Raw genomic sequence first — 14,545 nt, 5'->3', positions numbered from 1 at the left:
TTTTGAAGAAGTCATCCAAAGGTCAGATGGAAGAGATTTTAATCTGTACTGGTAAAACGAGTTTGAGCTGAGAGTCGAGCAGGTCACTTGGAGGACCAGCAGGAAGTGAGTTTCTGTGGGCGTGTGCACTACCTAGAATATAATGTCCATTGTTGTGTGCAGAGGATATTTCTGAGTGCCCCTTTTCCTTTCTTTCCCCTCGGCCTGTTGTTTCTTGGTTGTCCTCCAGCTGCGAGAAGAGTTTGATCGTGGCATTGATGTGCAGCTAGACGAGGAGTACAGTGTTCACGATGTAGCTGCTCTGCTGAAGGAGTTCCTAAGGGATTTGCCGGACCCTCTCCTAACCAAGGAGCTCTACACCGCCTTTATTAACACCACATGTAAGTGTCTTTTCCCACCCCTCTCACTTTCCCTTCTGTTGTCTCCTCATTCCTAACCTCCCGTTGACACCTTTTTTCTCCTTGCGCACTGCAGTGTTGGACTCATATGAGCAGCAGAGTGTTGCTCAACTGCTGATCTACCTTCTCCCAGCATGCAATAGTGACACACTTCACCGCCTGCTGGAGTTCCTGTCCACTGTGGCTGATCATGCCCATGACCAGCAAGATAAAGACGGGCAGGAGGTGAGCACCAAGCTGAAACATCCAAATGTAGAGCCTGTGGACAGTTTAATGGCATTTTGGTTCCACCTCATTGGGAAGAAATGACCAAAGAAGTGATAGGAAGCAGTTTGCGTGGGTGGATTGTGTACAATTTCTCAGTTCCAGAAACAGCACAAGCACTACAAAAACACTGATGTAAGATTACTAAATAGCTTAGTAGTGATTATAACATCTGGGGATAATGTCAACGGTTGCATTTGCTCAAATTTTGCAATTTAGGCTGGGGACTGGACTGGGCTGACAGTCAGCTTGTTGATTACAGCTGTGAGTAAAATGGCAAAAAGAGCAACTACTCCAAGTTGGGAAAGTCTGCAAAAGTAAATATTTCGGCATCTTTCTCCAGCACACTTGACCGGTAAAGTTGCAGTGTACGTACATGTCTGTTCAGACTTGATCGTTGGGAGAAAAAAGGTCATCAAATAATTTTACCCTATTACACTTTTTGTGAACTTTTGTACCGCAAGATAGTTTCGGTACAAAATTTCACAGAAAAAACAAAAAAGTAGAGCCGATGCTCCACCATGTCAAAAGGAGTTGAAGTGGTTAAGCATCTGACTGGGATGCCTCCTGAACACCTCCCATGCCAGGTGTTTTGGGCATTTCGTACTGGGATGAGGCCCTGGGCCACACCCAGGTCTTGGTGGAGAGATTATATGTCTCAGCTGGCTTGACCTTGAAGAATGTGGAGGTAGTCCTCTTCCTTCATTATTCTTTGTGCCATGTGGCACTACCACTCGTAGCAAAACAGCTCCAGAACATGATGCTACCGCTACCATGCTTGACAGCTGTAAAGTGTTCATAGGTTTGTGAACACTTTGTCTGGTCTCACCATAAAACTTTTCTCTAGTAGGCAAATGTCAGTTGAGCTTTAAGGTGTTGGTTATGGAGCAAGGGCTCCTTTCATTATTGGCACCCTCTGAATCCATGGCGATGTAAGACGCTTCACTGTGGACAGTCACGCTGGCGTTCCAGTGGTCTCCATATCGTGGCAGGCTTGAGCTTTGGTGGTTCCTGGGTTGTTTCCTCTCATCTGATAGTGACAGTTTGGGTATTCTTCCAGATCTTGGCAAAGTGCTGACACATCCTAATATTTTCAGTTGTTTAGAAGTTGCCCATTAAGCTTTTGGACTGGACTTGTCAAAACTTCAAAAAATACAAATTTGTGGACTGTGCTTAAAATCCGACTTAGTGCCAGGAAACCAAATAATTTAAATGAATTCTAAAAATAAGTGTGGTGAAATATAGAGAAAGAGTTGTGCTAGAAACGTGTTGATGGTCACCAAAAGCACCTGGTTGAAGTGCAATTTGCTCAGAGACATTTTACAAAATATTGGTGGGTATGTGTGAATTTGATCCTGTGTGGATTAGAGAAAATCCAAGATATATGTATAACAATCCTCCCTGGAAAAAGAACAGTTCAAAGAAATCATTAAAAGCCCAAAATTACCATGACATTCATGTCTATAATGATTGTATGGAAACTTCTGAAGACATCTGTGTATGTGCACTGAGAAAGAAAGTTTATTGTCTCTGGTGATGCATACTTTCATTATCTTTTGCCGGAGAATGTGTGTGTTGCTGTGTTTACGTGTGAAAGACTGCTTTTTTGGCACACACATTTGCACAGATGGATTTTTGTTTTGTTGTCTCTGTGTGTCTATATACACAAGAGAATGAACCCAAACATCGATGCGTATGATTCTTCCTTCGTGGGTCTAGTATCTCTGTCCGCGACTCTGACAGGAAGTCAGACTGCTTCGAGCTCATCTAGGAAAATATCAGCACTCCTTGGCTGCTTTGTGGTTCTCGTCTCTTCGCTGGGAGTGGAAAAGGGAGGAAACTCAGCAAGAGATATTAAAAAAAGGAAAAAAAAAGAAAAATTTGTATTTTAAAAAGCTGTCAAAGCTTTAAATGACTTTTAATTTTAGATGTCGATTGTCCAAAAGTACATGCACTATTACACAACCCAGAGAAAGCCAGAGACAGCTGTCGTGCTGGTCTGCGCTTCGTGTTCAGAAACCCCCATGATGCTAGTTTTCATCTATCTTCAGCTTAAAGTGACAAAAAGCAGAGGGGCGGGGTTGATAAGAAACACAGCACAGAAGTTGGAAGGGAGATTTTTCCAAAGGAATGGATGAGAGATGGTAATGTGAGAGGGAGGAGAAAGTGGGGGGAAGAACTCCCAAGTCTGTGTTATTACAGAAGATCATTTCTGCAGTTCTTTTGGAATTATTAAAAAAAATCTCCTAATATGGAAGAGAAATGAGAAAATTGTCCCTGGTGTCTGCGATGCAGCCTTTGCCCTTTATCTTTTAAAAATTGTTTTTCTCTTTGAATTTCAACAACACAAAAGAAAACGGATGGAAATTAAACATTGCAAATATTGTAATTGTACCTGCATTAATACACCAGGTAAAACACACACATATGCAAACACACAGACCCATCTACTGTAATATTCTAGCTAAAACTTGGGTTTGTCTGCACTTTTGATTTGTGAGTGTTTGATGATATGAACTGGTTTGTTTACCATTTGAATGGCGCACAGCTTTGGCCTCTACTTGAAGTAGATACATGGGCAAACGCCAGCACAGGTGGAGACCCAATAGACCGGAAAAACAGGCAGGAAACAAGAACACAAGGGGGAACTCAAAGGAAACACATGGCGTGCGCGCATGGCGACTGTTGTTAATGTAGCACGTAACTCAACCCCTCGACCTCACCTCAACACCATTCCGAGTCTTCCGTGTTGTATTGATTACAACTAATCATTAATCTTCCATGTAAACGTTGATGCTGTCCATTAAGTTGTTACTCTTATAAATAGGCGTTACAAATTTTTCTGTTATTTCTCACCCTTTGAAAAACAAAAATGTCTATAATTCATGAAATCCTATTTAAAATTTATTGTTAAAAAAAAGCCTGGTTCTGCTGGAAGTTTCTTCCTGGTAAAAGGGAGTTTTTCCTTCCCACTGTCGCCAAGTGTTTGCCCAAAGGGGCTTGTTTGATAGTTGGAGTTTCTCTCTGTTTACCTTACGGGTCTTTACCTTACAGTATACAGTGCAATGAGGCAACTGTTACTGTGATTTGGCACTATATAAATATAATATAACTGAATTGTATTGAAAAATAATTTTTCATTAGTTGTGCCTACCATACCATTGCAGTTCATTTAAATTAATAGTAAAAGACTGAGCCGAGGAATTACTGAGTGCGCCGATATTAATAGGGTGGTACATTTGTGTCCCAGATCACAGGGAACAAGATGACAGCTTTAAACCTCGCCACCATCTTTGGTCCCAACCTCCTCCACAAGCAGAAGAGCACAGACAAGGAGTTCACTGTCCAGAGCTCAGCCAGGGCCGAGGAGAGCACGGCCGTCATCGCCGTGCTGGAGAAGATGATCGCCAGCTACCAAGCACTCTTCATGGTCAGTCGCTGAAGATTTCTAAAAATAAAATACTGTGCAAAAGTCTTGAGCAACTCTCCATTTCTTTCTATTTTGCTTCCAGGGAGCCAATCTTTGTTGTCATTTTTTAAAGTGGTCTTGAGCAATAGTTCCCTGGGTTTCATTTGGCTGCTTTTTCCACACATTTTCAGTTCAGCCCTTGTACTTGACAATTTTCTCAAAAGATTTATTTTTTTGGTCTTTTAGCCTTTATTGGATACAGCTAATGTATATAGGCAGGAAAAGCAGGGAGAGAGAGAGAGGGGACGACATGCAGCAAAGGGCCACGGGTCAGACTCGAACCCAGGCCTCCAACCATATGGCATATGGTTGCCTGCTCTGTAGGCTCCTCTTGTTTTTCTTTTATTTATTTTATTATTCATATTATTGTCCTGTGGATGTTATTCTAGAGCAGACAGAGGATAAAAGCCTGACTGGTGAAAGATGAGAGAAAAAAGCAGAGAAAAAGAAAAAGGGGGAGAAAAAGTCGAGGGTGAAGTAAACAGGGTGTCCAACTGCTGCTTCTGTTTAAAGGCACAATCATATGATACACAGCACCAAAAAGGCAAAGCAGAGGGGGGTACACAAACAAATATACAATTTTGCTGTGTGTATGTGCGTGAGATAGAGCAAGAGGCTGTGAGTGTCTGTGTGTGAGTGTTTGTCATAGACCGTACTTGAAAAATGAGGGTGAGAGACTGCAGTAATGCCACCCCCCTTAGAGCAGATAGGGAAAGACCCAGGAGACCCCAGCTGTCCACAACCCTGCCAGAGGCTGGCTCACCCAGCACAAGCTGAAGATGGGGCCAGAGACCCAGAGAACAAACCCTGGCAGAGCCCACACCACATATTGAAAAGGTCCAAGCCACCCCGGACCACAAACCCTCCTAAATTCCCAGTCAGGCACCACGGACCCACCAAGTGCCCAAGTCCTTGGGGGGGAGATGACATAAAAGGCAGTCAACATCCAAAGAAGAGCTTTGAATGTCCTTCAAGAAGCCTGGAGAACTATTCCTGAAGACTACTGAAGACTACGGCGTTCATACTGGTTGAAGAATAAAGGTGGTGGTCACTAAGAGAGAGGGGGTGGCTCAAGGCTTTAGCACAGGATAGTATGAAAATCTTCTCTGTTGTGTCTTGTGTGCTGATGAAAATGGAATTTGGCCTTTGGTAATGAGACAGACGAGAACGAAAAGACAAGATAAAGTAAAAATTTAGAAAAACAAAAAAGCAAAAAACTGACTGAACCAAATATGCAGACGAATCAAAAAGATCTTAAAGTTTTCATCCAGATACTTGAACCTGTTTTTCCTAAATAAAAGCCGAACATTCATGCATTAAATCCTTTATTTGCTGTCAGAAGAGGTCACAGTATTACACAGATTACTGCCTCATCAGTTGCTTTTGTTCTTTTCTGTCCCTCAAACGGGAAGACAGTTTGGGTCATTTCAGGTCCGAAACTTTGAAACTCTAATGTTTTGTAATCTGCCACGGAGGCTTACATTCCTGCAGTAAGCCAATGAGGAGCCATTAATCGCATAAAGTGAATTGGGACTGACTTGCGCAGTCTTAGTGAGTAAAAACAGATTTATAGGCAGCTCAAGTTCTATGAATGACATCTGAAAGTTGTTTTGTAACCTGCTTATGTCTGAATTTGTTAGTGAGCGACATTTACTTTCAAAGCATTTCAGGATGGGAGTCATTTGCAGACGTTAGGTTTTTGGACGGTGCTCTTCATCTTAATCCGCATGTCTGATAAGCATAAAAATCAGCTAATTAGAAGATCAGATTAAGAAGTCCACTGGAAATGAAGGTAACAAGGCACATCATTAACTTATTATCGTTTCTTCCTATCATACTGAGGCAAGCAAAAGGGAAAAATAAAGTTTTCATTACTAGAAATCCAGTACATTTTGATATCCTTGCAGTAGAAAGGACTACATTCTTTAGAAGATAAATGCAGCATCGGTGCATGGGTGGATTTTAAGTATTCAGTTATTTTGCTTACGTTGTTTTATGTAGGTTCCTCCTGATCTGCAAAACGAAGTTTTAATGAGCCTTTTGGAGACCGATCCAGATGTGGTCGACTACCTTCTGAGGAGAAAAGCATCTCAGTGAGTTACACCTATAGAGCACTTAGTCTTTCCTTCAATCTCCGACTATTTGAACCCATTTTAATTATTTTTTTCCTCCCGCAGGAGTCCAGACCTGTTACAGCCAGAGGAGCCCTTCGCCCTGAGCGAACGTCATTCGTCCAGCGACTCCAACAAGGCGTCGAGTGGTGAAGTGTCCCCTTATGATAACAACTCCCCGGTCCTGAGTGAGCGCAGAGGGGAACCAGGGAGCCCGGCCAGTGAGCAGCTCTACCGCGTCCCAGAACAGTACTCTCTGGTGGGGCAGACCGGAGCTGTCACTTGGGGTTATAAAGGTGAGAGATGCACAATGTCTGGTATTTACAGAGATAGGTGATTAGCAGGTGTTATCACACTTTGGCCTTTCTTCTTGGGTATCACCAACATGAATACTAAATGTACTGTATAACTCAGAAGTGGCAGGAATTTGACCTCTCTTGTGCCTTTTTCAGAAGAACATGCTAACATTTGGGGCACATGGCACAGTACTCTGAAATCGGCACTCAAGAATCAAACACATACAGGTAAACAATTTTCAAATCAGTCCATGCCCGCTGCAAATTTTGTTTCAAGTAGCTAATGAGCCAGAGCGCTATGCGCTTGAGACATGGTATTAGTTATTAACCATGACAGGAACAGATCTGAAGCACGTAGCACATTCTATATTATTAAATTGGCCACTTTAGTTTCCACAGTCATGCTGGCTGTTAGTTTTATCTGTGTAGCCAGGCAGCACATACGATCCTGGTTAAAAACATGAAACTAATAAACCATTGACTGTATAAAGGGATTGCCAGAGTCTCTGTGATAATACTCATTAGTTTGTGGGCTGGCATTTTGAAACACTGGGTCTATCACTGTAACCACTACAATTTTGTTACTTTTTAGAGCCAAAACTAGCCAAAGTTGGAGTTAGCGCTAAGTTATCAGCTAATCCTTGGAAGCTTGTTTAGCAACCTGAATCAACACACTACATGCACCTTGCGAAATTTTTAGCTTTAATAGAGAAAGAAAGGTGGTGCCATTATGTTTTACCCAGACTGGAGGAGGAAGAGTAGTCATAGCTTTCTATTGACTTTGTTTAGGTGAAAGATACCTCATGTGCTAGCCAAAAACTAAAAAAATACCTAAAAGTCATAAGATGCTGGAAGCAGGAAGAAAGACAAAACTGGGGACTCTAATTTTTTAATTCCACACTTTATATAATTTTTGATATTTCAATAATAACAGGTCAAATATTCAGCTGTCATTTTCAAGTTACTGTGTTTCTATAGGTTTAGCTGAAGTTTAGCCTTTGACCGCATTGGCAAGTACCTTAGCTAATGGCAGCAACTTTTTTAACACCTAAAATTCAGTAACCTCAAGGCATTTTTTTAGCATGTCAGCCCCTAGTTATAGGGCTGAGTGTTTTTTTTCTCTTTCAGTGGGCATGGTTTTCAGAGTATGACACATTATACTCCCCATCCCCCGATTCAGTTGCGATAAACTTAAAATAAGCTACAGAAACCAGAAACGTTTTTGCATAAGGCTGTACTTTCACAACCATGTCTCATCACAAAAAACCCCAAAACAGTGCTTTTAAGGCTTTGTTCTGTATTTACTGATGACTCACCATGGATACACATTTTTGTGACCGTTAAGTTACGAATGGGTAACGTACACTGAATGTGGCACATGAAAAAACTGCAAATGGAGAACATAACATTGCATTTGGGGGGATGGCGGATATGGGAATAATACTAAATAATAAAGGTTTTTAGAACCTTATAGATGTTATTACTTACTGTATATGTGGTTTTGTTAAGATTAAGGAGGAGATAGGACACATTCAGACATGTACATAAATGTGTATGTATATGTATATTCATACATATACAGATGATGATTTTAATAAGATGATTTCTTCAGTGTTTTCTGTTTGAGAATTTTAGTGATTCAATCTACCAAAAATAGGTTTATGTAGTAAATTAGTGTTTGGTTTATCATCAATAACATAAAAAATCAATTGTTAATAGAAGCCTTTCTTACATTTCTTTGTACAGTTTTATATCAGTCACTAACTGGAGATGTGTGTCTCTCTCAATATTCATTGACAATCTTACTGATGAGGTGATGCTCTCTTCTTAGGTTCCCATAGCAACATGTCAGAAGGAAGCTCCCGCAGCTCACAGGAAGGTCTCGATGGACTCCATAGTGATAGCAGGCATCAGACCGCAGTACAACGGACTCAGACAACGCCTGACATCTCCGAGTGCAGACTCCACCCACCGGTCACCAGAGTGTGCACCAACCCTCACGCGGACAAGGGGCGACCACGCCTGCAGCTGAACATAAACCCTCCTGTGACTTCGCAAAGGGGACATGGAGTTAACTCGACCCTCAGGCCTCAAGCCGGAGTGAACACAGGAGAAGGCGGCCCCCTCGAGGGACGCTCTCCTCCCCCTTATAATGCGCATCATCGACTGGCTAGCTCACAAAGTACCCTCAGCTTGCGACCGCTCAGCAGCCACACAGGAGGTCGAGCGCAGGGCAGAGCAACTCGGCTTCAACAACAGAAGCCCCGGTGGTCTCGCAGAGTCCTGAGTGGCAGGAGTGGCAGAGGGACCGGTGGCAGATATGGCAACTGCTATCCTCGGACAATGCTGACACACTGCCAGAAACTCTGGTGTGATTTCAGACAATGTACTCTGACAAAGACAATATCAAACCCCTCCAGTGACAATCACTCCTTATCCCTATCCTTTCCCTTTTATTTCTGCTGCTCTCTCATCCATTCATTCACTGATTTCCTGCTTTCTATGAACATCATGTGCTGTCCTGCAACTTAGCGCCGTGGCGTTGTTGTTTACGTGTGCTGCCTCCAACAGACTTTTACATCCAGGAGCCACTAGTATTTGTTGATCTGTACGGATGTTAAAAAAGTTGCTCAATTTCCTGGCCCATATATTATGTCAACATTTAGTTAGGAGCATTTTTTAAAAATGCCTACCCGAAATACCTCAAAAAATCCGTTCAGAATATTACCAGATTTTCTATTTTGAGCAACGTCAGTCTTCATATCTCAATGGAGAATATTAGGAAAACATTTTTTTAAGTTTTTTACATTTTAATTTCATCATTTTTACATTGGTCACCACATACTAAGATGTACGCGTTAGTAACTGCTGCTAATTACAGACTTGTTGTGTGTATACTAATGATGTAATTCAGCGGCATCTTTCTGAAAAGATCAAATGTTGAGTTGCTTTTTGATGTCAGATTACCTTTGACTGTATATATATGTATATGAATACACAAATTGTCGACAGACGTGCTTAAATATTATATGTAAAGTGTATAATTTGCCTAAAAGTATCTACCTAAATGTAAGTCAGCCCCTTAATCGGCAGTCCAGATGTTGGTGTTTGTCAGACTGCTGTTTCTGTCTTTGATATTGAATGTAAAATGCTTCACTTGCAGTAAGACGCTTAAACCTAATTATGAAGCAATCTGCTGTAAGTTTGCTTGTGCTCTCGCCACCTGCTGCACTGCAGAAACAATGTGCCAAAGTATCGCTCTCTCTCTCTCTTTAAACTAAAGGATCATTGTTGTTCAGTTGTGTTCATTCCATCCATTTGGTTATTTCTAGTAAGACTCAAGAGTTAAGTTACTGGCATTTTTATCAAGAATGTCATATTTTAGCACAAAACATAAACTGTAAATAATAGATGGAAGTAGCCACTAGCTCTGAAATCCTCCAGGTTAGCATTTTTGCCAAAACTGGACATTATGAATAAAGATGGGATCTGATTGAAACTGAGGGAAAGCACACGCTCACTGAGGTGTTATCGTTACTGACAGGTCATCAGAACAGGGACAGGGCATGACTCTAGTAAGTACCATAATTAATGAACTGGGCATCGTGTTTCATTAAGAATGACTTGAAACTAGCAAATGAGCCCATAAACTAGAAAAGTGTTTACTGAGCCCACAGATCAAAGGAGCCGAAGGGTGTTTTACCCACTGACTTCCATACAGTTTTAAATTACTTTGAATCAAGCACTATCGCCCCCTGTTGGCCATTAAAATGAAACTTGTACATTGGTTTTATATTTCAGAAGCTTTTATCAAAGTCTACGGTACTGAAACAGGAATTTGTTGTCATATTTCCATTCCTAAAACTGCTAAATTAGAATTATGTATTAATCAACATTTAAACCTTTTTGTGGATATTTATTACATTTTTTCCGATACAAAAACTGTACACGTCAGTCAGAGCTAGGTTTAAGTGTTTTCTGAGAATTTCTTAGCCATGTAGAATCAGAAGGTTGAATCTGCAAGTGTTTAATTTGATTGAAATTTGCCATCCTTACAAATATTTCACAGAGCAGATGTTGTCTTTTTATTCTCCAAAATATTCTTAAAACTTGCAATTTATTGTATTATTTGATTTGGATTTCTGCTTAAAGTGTTGCTTAGATCATAACATGATCAAAAAGTCATTGGTGCAAGCTGGATATCCCAGCTAGGTATAAACTCATTTCCTGTGTACTAGCAATGATGTGTTTTTCCAGGAATCCTAAAAAGAAATTATGATGCTTTTGTGGTCCAAGTGTTATGCTGGAAAAAAAAAGCTTTCATGTGATGCTTTCTCACTTCTGTTTGGCACTGCTGTTGCTAATTAAGGTGGAAGGCAACTTTCTGAATATCTGTTTTTATAATAATCTGCACCCACAGCCAACCTGTCCAACTCTTCTCAAATGTCGTAGTCAAGTGGGTATTTGCTGGCAAATATTTCACATTTTCTCATCTTAAGGTGTAATATTTGCTTATATGGAGCCACTTCAGCATTAAATAGGAAGGTGGACTATGAATCATTTGACATTTTATTTTCTTAAATTTTGACAAGTCAATGGAAATGAGCCTCTCACAGGTGCAAGAAATGCACGAATTGTGGAAAGGCCTATGGCGCCATCTGTTGACAGACTCTGCACGTTAGCGTGTTGCTGCTCTTACAGTTCACCATTTCCATGGGAATCCATCTATCCATCAATACTCAGTTTAAAATCAAAGCTTGTGATTATATTTTTGTGAAAACATGCAAATCTATGTCAGGAAATAAACGTGCCATAGGTCTTGCTCTTTAAAGCTGTTTCTCCATGCAGTGCTTAAGGTTCATTGTGAATTCTTCTGTATTATTTTATTTTCTGTTGAGTGTTGTAATATCAAAATACAATATAACAAGTTTTATTCAGAAAAGAGGCAGTTGTTCAGTAACCACCATGGTCTTGGCTTTCCCAGATCGAGATGTTTGTCTTGTCGATGTCACGTTGAAACTCCAAGAAACGTTGTGCTGTTGTGTTCTGTTTTTATATTTTGGCGGGGTTTACTGGGTCCAAGTTGTAATGGAATGTCTGGTATTTGCTTTTGTACTGCGAGTCCTCATCAGTATGCTACAATGGAATTAAATATGACAAAGTTTACAACTGTTGTGTATTTCTATTATATGGCATGCTGTGGTGTTACATGTTATCCATGATAGTGTTGTTCAGTTGCTTTTACTGTACAATCCATCATGTAACAGTATTTTTTATAGTATTTTACAATCTAGTCTTTTACACAGGTATACGCATGCAATGTAATATTTTATGGAAAACGTGGTTATACCATAGTTTATTGTAATATTGTATACATATATATAATACATCTGTAATACAGTGGCATACTTTCCATACTCAAAAAACACAACAAAAAACACTTTTAGTTAACTAAAATTACCAGATTTGCCTCATTACACAGCTAATCATAATAATTCTTCTTTTATGTTATATTGTTTCTATTTTACTTAATTTTTTGTAGAAATTATAACAACCAACTGCACACAAAAATGAGAGCTTTACAGATATATTAATAATGCCCAACATATCAGCTGATTTGTGTTATTTTCTATATCTGTATAAGCATTTAAAATGGCCAGTAAATGAAAAATTTAAAATCAAAGAAAAAATAAAAGGCAGCAGAGACATGCTTCAACCATGTTATGAGTGTTGATGGTGCAGAGATTGACCACTAGAAGGCACTCTGCAACTTCCCTGTTGGCAACACATGCTTGGAACTCCAGAAACACAATGACCAGCTGATCCGAGCAGAGGCGGGCAGATCAGAAGAAATATTAAGGACATCTGTTTATGTTTTGCTTATTCAAAAATATAAGTCAATATTGTGGATTTTAAAATAATTATATATTACAATGATCTCAGAAAAATTCTATATCAGTTGGGCTCAATTAAAATAAATGTTAACAAAAAATGGATTGAAAAATAAGATTTATTTATATAAAAAGATATGACAAGATATATTTAGAGAAAATAATAATTAAGAATACACAACAAAATCTTAATTCTTCATGAAAACTATTCCACTAGTTTACCCCTGTGACAGATCTATTTTTAATATTTTCCTGACTATTGTTGGACACCTTTCATAATTGAACAAATACTGGCTTTGATACTTGCAATTTAGAAACTGTACCCAACTGTACTTTCATTTCCCAGACCATTACTTGAACTCTAAATTCAAACTTTTGTCTTATAAGCCTTAAATTCTCAGTTGAAGAACTCGGTGCGCTAAATTTTATAATTAAACAACAGAACTGTACTACATTGTAGCTATACTACAATATTAAACTAATGTTAGACTAGTATTGGCATCTGACTCCACCAGTCTGTTTACCATAAATATTGTACTGTTAAGAAATTTCAGAGGAGCTGGTCCATGGGTTCATGCTTCAACGGTCGTGCTAACGCTAGCTGCAGGTCCTTCTGTGAATTTAGCTTTCAAGCCATCGCATGTGATACAGTCAACAGTTTTTAGACATATTTTGTGTTTGTCCAAGTGTTTCCTCAGATTAGATGTGCTCCAATGGCCAGCTTTGCATTTCACACTACAAATGTCGCAGAAAGTGTTGTCTGTATTGACCTTTGAAAAGTGTAACCACATCGCTTCGGCTCGCTGCTGCTGCCATTGCCTTGTGTATTTGTTGTTCTTCGACACTTTATGGTATGTTTATGTTCATTTGAAAATGGACAATGCATATTAATTAAAATAAGCACTTGAATTTATCATGTAAATGTGCCAGATTGAGCCAAACTGGCTAATTTTCATCTGGAGATGATCTTGCTATCCTCCTGTGACCCAAATGAGCTCTGGTACAAAAACTTGGCATCTATTGATTTTCTGTGGAGCAGTACTTACTAGTAGCTGGTTACCCTCAAAAGTTCCTAGTTCAGCACACAACGCAACCCCCCTCCCCACATTACATATGACACTTTACGCAGATTACAAGTTAGTTGTCTTCATGTAGCATGTATTAGCAAAGACCCGTTAGCTAATACATTATTAACATAAGAAAACATTAGCATAAGAAACAGAGGATTATTCAGAAATTTTTGAATTTTCATATTCAAATAAAACACAAGTAAAATGCTCTCAAAATGCTTCCACTAATCTTACAGAAACATGGTCCTTTGTACATTTGATTACGCATTGCCTCATAGCTTAAATTTTAGGTATCCTTTTACTAGCATATAGATACTCCAAGTAGGTATTTTAATGACTGTCCACTGGCTGCAATACAAAGTCAGTGTAGAGCCATGAATTGGTTTGGTCTTGCAATATGTCTTACAATTGCACAATGATTGCAACTCCAACTGTGCAACTGTCTCTGTGAGTTTGCTAGCGTACTGATTGTTTCTTGATTTTGCATGATAAACTGAGTTTTTCTTTTGGCTGCTCCCTTCTGGGGTCACCAAAGCAAATTATCTTCTTATATCTTATGTCCAGCAGCCTTTTCTGTCTGCATGTCCAAACCTTATGTCATACCAGGTCTCACTACCATTTTGTTAATCTTCCCTTTCACCCTTGCTGCCAGCCTTCTCTCACAAATCACCCCTGACGCTTGTGTTCACCCACTCAAATGTTGTCTCCGCTCTCTTCTTCACCCCTCTGGTGCACTGTTCATTGACTCATCAGCTTTGTCCCTCTGTGGTTACCACAGCTTTCCTTTTCACCCTTGTTCTTGGAAACATGCACCAGCACACGTCTCTATTCCTCAGGCATCCTTTCGTTCTGCAAAATTGTGTTTAGCAGTCTGGACAAAAGGTCTCCAGTAGCCATGATAAATTTGGTTTCCCTACTGTAAAATAATGCATTGTTATCTATGGTCAGAATAGGCAGTAATCACAGTTAAATGTTTCAATGTCTTTAGTAAATCACAAGTAGGCCTATAGGGTAACTTACTTTGGTTAACTGGAGACAGCAACAGT

The 14,545-nt window shown here is 39.8% G+C and overlaps 1 protein-coding gene across 5 annotated transcripts in view; it reads left to right on the top strand.

Annotated features, from left to right (window-relative positions):
• Nucleotides 1–11,707, top strand: part of LOC100692684 (rho GTPase-activating protein 6) — a 102,035-nt gene extending 90,328 nt beyond the window's left edge. For 4 of the 5 annotated variants that reach the window (XM_003440940.5, XM_013268947.3, XM_005450012.4 and 1 more), the window contains exons 8-14: nucleotides 230–380; nucleotides 475–623; nucleotides 3,913–4,092; nucleotides 6,133–6,224; nucleotides 6,309–6,538; nucleotides 6,695–6,766; nucleotides 8,370–11,707. In XM_003440940.5, the coding sequence (XP_003440988.3) occupies nucleotides 230–380; nucleotides 475–623; nucleotides 3,913–4,092; nucleotides 6,133–6,224; nucleotides 6,309–6,538; nucleotides 6,695–6,766; nucleotides 8,370–9,070 (1,575 nt within the window). In that variant the 3' untranslated portion in view covers nucleotides 9,071–11,707. The remainder of the gene's footprint in view (nucleotides 1–229; nucleotides 381–474; nucleotides 624–3,912; nucleotides 4,093–6,132; nucleotides 6,225–6,308; nucleotides 6,539–6,694; nucleotides 6,767–8,369) is intronic. The other variant, XM_013268945.3, reaches the window with a different exon arrangement.
• Nucleotides 11,708–14,545: the final 2,838 nt, after the last annotated feature.

This window comes from Oreochromis niloticus, linkage group LG23 (genome assembly GCF_001858045.2).
Source record: "Oreochromis niloticus isolate F11D_XX linkage group LG23, O_niloticus_UMD_NMBU, whole genome shotgun sequence".
In the NCBI taxonomy this organism is placed as follows: Eukaryota; Metazoa; Chordata; class Actinopteri; order Cichliformes; family Cichlidae; genus Oreochromis; species Oreochromis niloticus.
This window is presented reverse-complemented; position numbering and strand designations above follow the sequence as displayed.